Source organism: Branchiostoma floridae, chromosome 13, assembly GCF_000003815.2.
Source record: "Branchiostoma floridae strain S238N-H82 chromosome 13, Bfl_VNyyK, whole genome shotgun sequence".
Taxonomy (NCBI): Eukaryota; Metazoa; Chordata; class Leptocardii; order Amphioxiformes; family Branchiostomatidae; genus Branchiostoma; species Branchiostoma floridae.
This window is the reverse complement of record NC_049991.1, coordinates 2,553,528-2,558,500: the sequence shown is the minus strand read 5'-3', so window position 1 is coordinate 2,558,500 and position 4,973 is coordinate 2,553,528. Positions and strand designations below refer to the sequence as shown.

Sequence of the window (4,973 nt, the reverse complement as noted above, 5' to 3'; positions counted from 1 at the left end):
CATATCTATAGGTATGAATAAGTCAACATATTGGGTCTAGCATGTCATTTACACCTTTGGTTCTACGATATAAAAATTTGTCGATATACTTGTACATGTATATAGTAAGGGTTATCACCTCCTAGAATGTAGTTGAATTTATCTATCGAACAGAGAGTAATGCGTTTATCGTGATATCGTGAAAAATCCACAACAAAGTGATGTTCATCTGTTTTCCCTGTAGGGTTTCAACCAGGAGTTTGACGACATCTACCGTACGCAGAAGGGCTACGCCATCCCGGACCAGGAGCTGAGGCAGACGCTCAGGAACGACAACAGGGACTTCATCTTACCTGCCTACACAGCCTTCAGGGAGAAGTACGCTAACGTTTTATCATGCTGTGATTGGATCCCCTATGCTGTGCTTTTGGCTCCTATGCTGTGCTTTTGGCCCGTATGCTGTGCTTTTGGTCCGTATGCTGTGCTTTTGGCCCGTATGCTGTGCTTTTGGTCCGTATGCTGTGCTTTTGGCCCAATATGCTGTGCTTTGGGCCCCTATGCTGTGCTTTTGGCCTCCTATATGCGGTATGTTTGTCCTCTATGACTATAGTGTGATTCGGATCCCCTATGCTGTGCTTTTGTCCCCTATGCTGTGATTTGGGCCTCTATGCTGTGTTTCAACCAGCAAAGGGGAGTTTTCTGTAGCTCTGTTTCAAAGTGAAAAATTTGGCTATAATTCCCTCAGAATGCCCTCTATTTGGTCCTCAAAATGCAGGAAATAGTGTTTCAGGGGGTTAAAGATTTAAAAATTTTCATGAGGAGGATTCCCCCCAGACCCCTTACAATGCTCACACCTGCATCCCTTACCACATGGCTTTGCTGCATTATGTTGCCCCTATGCTGTGTAAAGAATTTCTAGTGAGAACACTGTACTGTAAAAGGTTAAGTGTGCTTAGTCCAGTGGTTAGCTGCCTTGCCTCTGGAACTAGAAGTCTTGAGTTCAATTCCAGCTGTGTCGCTCACCCGACATGCACGCTACCTGAAAGGGTTGCAGTCCTTAGTACGGGATGGTGGTCCACTGTTCATTGTGCTTGTCAAAAAGAGCTTGGGGCATTTCCCCGCTACAATGAACCTGTAAATACTGTACATAGCGTCTGTCTTCTCTGTCACGACCAGTGGAAGACTAGCTCTTCAGTGAGCTAAAACTGGATCGAGATCACTTTGAATTCTTTTCCTTCAGTGAGCTAAATCTGGATTGATAGATTCTTTTCTGCAGGGATGCCTCAATGTACTATGTTGTGGTCTTCATGTATCAAAAAGATTGAAACATCCTTAACTGAAGGTACTTTGGAGAATCCATATTAGAGCCTTCAATATCATAAAACACAAGATCTAGTGTGTATATACAAGGACGTTACATAACGTCCTTGGTATATACATGTATCCGTCTATAAGACCAAAAACCCTTACACAATCTTTTATTATCTTTGTCCAGGTATGAGCCAATGCAGTTCACCAAGAACCCAGAGAAATACATCAAGTACTCTCCGGAAGAAGTTTCTGCAACTATTGACAGATTCTTTGATTTGTCTGCTTAACAAATAACAACAGTAAACAAATTATAAAATAGCTCCGCAAATAGCATTACTGTATAATCTCCAAAATCTTGTATTTTTATCATAATGTACAATTATGTTGCATAGCAATATTCTGTAGAATGTATTTTCAATATTTATCATGATAAATAATTGCTATGATTATGAAAGAGCTGATTGGGACTGTTATCAGTGCGCTAATTTATTTTTCATGTACTTTGTATTGGGTCCTATTGAAATTCATATCATACCTGGACTATGATAACATTTTGTATGGGTGTTATGGACTGGATGATAACTTGGGTTATCACATGGGGCTCTACCGTTATCACACTTCCATAGAATAATTTGAATGCGTTGTGCCCCATGCATCACTGTCGAAAACTCAAGTACTTGATTCAGATGTTGAAATTGATGTAACAGCTTTTTGTTGTTACATAATTTTCTCAGCTTCTATATTTCACATTAAAACATATGGGTATGGAATTTATAAAATACAACATGGTGTATTCTGCATTACCCTTCTGGATTTCACATTAAAACATATGGGTATGGAATATATAAAATACAACAAGGTGTATTCTGCATTATCCTTCGGCCGTGGGGCGTGCTTCCCACGGTACGTCGGATTGGCACCTCAGGTGATACAGAATACGCCATGTTACATGTGCATTCTATAATATGTTGTGTATTGAAATAGATGTTCATGCTAAGTCATATAGTGGTGTGCCTATAAAGTTGAAATTTAGTGTTCAGTCACTTCATTTTGTAAAAGTGAGGACATGCTAACTACCGTACAACGAAAGGAGTCCTATGATTTGGGCAGTGCAATTTCTCAGTATAAGATAACAAATATTTATCACAATTTCGCAAAGAATTAGCTACTTCATGTACAGTATTATGTGGATTTCAATGTTCTTTGAAAATATGTTCATAGGTTAGTGTATCTTTTGTACAGGTCTGGAATTTGGCGAAATTCAGTTTTCAGATATTAAAAATCTGTATCATTGATATCATAAAATTTTCTTTGCATACGACTGACACTATTAGCACTGAGCAGTGACTATCATGCATTGAAGTAATGAATTAAAATAAGTCACAGGAATTTTTCACATTGTTTTGTCTTTTCTTCAACATTGATAAGGACATACTAGTACTGTGAATTCATTTATTTTTGCTGTGGTTTTGTGTATAATTAGGAGGGAAGAAGACATTTCCATAGTGTTTTAAATTTTCAGTTGAAACAATTCTATATTACAGTAGTACATTTAATAGATTAGAGTCACATATTCAGTGTCATGAAATAGAGAGGAGAGGTCACCGAAAAAAATGAGAAAATAAAACGACTGCGAAAGTATTCAGATTTACAGTATCAGTTTAGTTTCTGAGAAAAGATAGGATGAAAAATCAAACACTCTGATATTTTACCACTATTGTTATCAAGTATTTGTCTTTGCAACTTTTTCTTTAACTCTTGAACCGTCTTGTTGTGTATAATAAGTACCAAGGCAGAGAATGCTATTTTGGTACTCTCCAAGCAGAGGTTACGTCCATGTAATTTTTCCGACTACTACAACTACTACATGACTGAGTTGTGTACTATATCTGCGCGATTCAACCTCTGCTTGGAGAGTACTATTTTGGTACAACATTTGGTCTGTACCTTGGGTGCAGTCCCCAAAAATGTTGTTTTGGATCGAGAACATAAACAGGCAGAGGTATTGAGACATAATACCACCATAGCTGTTGAAGTTACTGAGTTCTTGCTGACAGTATTATTTTACAGTAGAAAGGTTTCCACTTATATATACTAATTAGTGCTTTGCTGTGCTCATCTCTAATAATCAACTTAACCACATGACAAAAAATGATTTAGGTCACAGCAAGTAAATTTTATGGATGACATCTGTGCGCTTATTAATTTTTGCCTGATGTCAGAAAAAAACATTTTTCTTTCTTTCTCAGGCATGGTCAAATAGAATAAATAGATTGTGTTGTATGAAGAATTGACACAAGAGAGGTAGCCTTGACTGTAGTTGCAGAAGTTTAACTAGTTTGATATTTGTGGCACCGATATGGAAGCCATGAGTGAAGTTGCCAACATGGCTAGTGACACAAGTCTACCACTCAAGGATCATTTTTACTACTCTAAAACACAGGAATGAATGTCTTGTTGGTTGTGATGCCATGTTACAACGTTTATGGTGTCCATTCAGAAAATCTGTCATTTTTTTAAACAATTTCTTTTATCTCATTATTTTGAAGTCTGGAGAGGATGTGATCCATAAGATTTGTTTTGTTGTGTCCTTACATATCATTTCTTCTTGGTGTTTACCTTGTAACCATGACAGGAGAAAAAATACCAGGAAATTAAAAACAATACATTGAATTTTAATATACAGGAAGGATTTCTCTTCATGCGCAGGTGGTACACAAAACAAACTTTGACACCTTCCCTCTGCCAATGATGTTTCCTGAAATGAATGCTCAGCAACTTTTTCAGACAATTTTATGATAGCATAATTAGAAAACATTGGCAATTGTTTCTCACTTATGACAAGGGAAGAGTACAATGCATATTCAGGCTACCTATAATCAAAATGACGCACAAAGAAACCCAAAGATGCAATTTCCGTCTTTGCCTACAATGCAGGTGGTGCCTGAAATGACTTTCAAATTTCTCATCAGGCCATATTAATTATTACCTCCATGAAATGTCATGGAGGTTGTATTTTCACTAGCGTTTGTCTGTCAACAAGATAACTCAAGAACGGTTGGGTGGATTGGTTACATACTTGGTGTGTTGGTGGGGTGTGATGAAAGCTGGAAATGATTAGATTGTGGGCCCCCTAGCGGCTTCACTTGGTACTGCAGCGCAATTTCCAGTTTTCTCGTGCTCTGAACAAACTATGGTCACGATTTTTGAGTATTAGATGGCTGTTGTGCTCAGGAATAAGTGACATAAGTTTGGGCCCCATAGCGACTAGCCCTTGTAAATCATGTAAATGAGTAAGTCATTTGCATAGAATTTACAAAAGCTCTAGATATTTCATGGAGGCATGAAGTCGCCGAACTCTAGTTTCATTATATGGGCGACATCCTCGCGGGCATTAAGTTTCGGCTGCCCACCCCCCCCACCCCCCAAAACCTAAATAAATAAATACAACCATACTGTAAATCGTACAAAGCAGTCCAATGTTAAAGAAGAATACGTGAAAGGAAAAAAAAATGAAGAATATATTGTTCGGTATAACGTTACAGTCTACTCTATGGACTATGACATTTGTTCAACCCTTCTGACCACTTACATTTCAGAGTGAAGGCAACTTTTTTGGGCCAAACTTTTTTTTCTATTCGCACGCTTGCATCAGTTGGGGGGGGGGGGGGGGGGTCCGTGCC

At 38.2% G+C, this 4,973-nt stretch overlaps 1 protein-coding gene across 6 annotated transcripts in view; it reads left to right on the top strand.

The window, feature by feature from the left end:
- The window catches only part of LOC118429089 (exocyst complex component 7-like), a 27,567-nt gene extending 24,888 nt beyond the window's left edge, over positions 1-2,679 (top strand). For all 6 annotated transcript variants that reach the window (XM_035839459.1, XM_035839464.1, XM_035839463.1 and 3 more), the window contains 2 exons: positions 224-357; positions 1,475-2,679. In XM_035839459.1, coding sequence (XP_035695352.1) covers positions 224-357; positions 1,475-1,577 — 237 coding nt within the window. In that variant the 3' untranslated portion in view covers positions 1,578-2,679. The remainder of the gene's footprint in view (positions 1-223; positions 358-1,474) is intronic.
- The last annotated feature ends 2,294 nt before the right edge of the window (positions 2,680-4,973 follow it).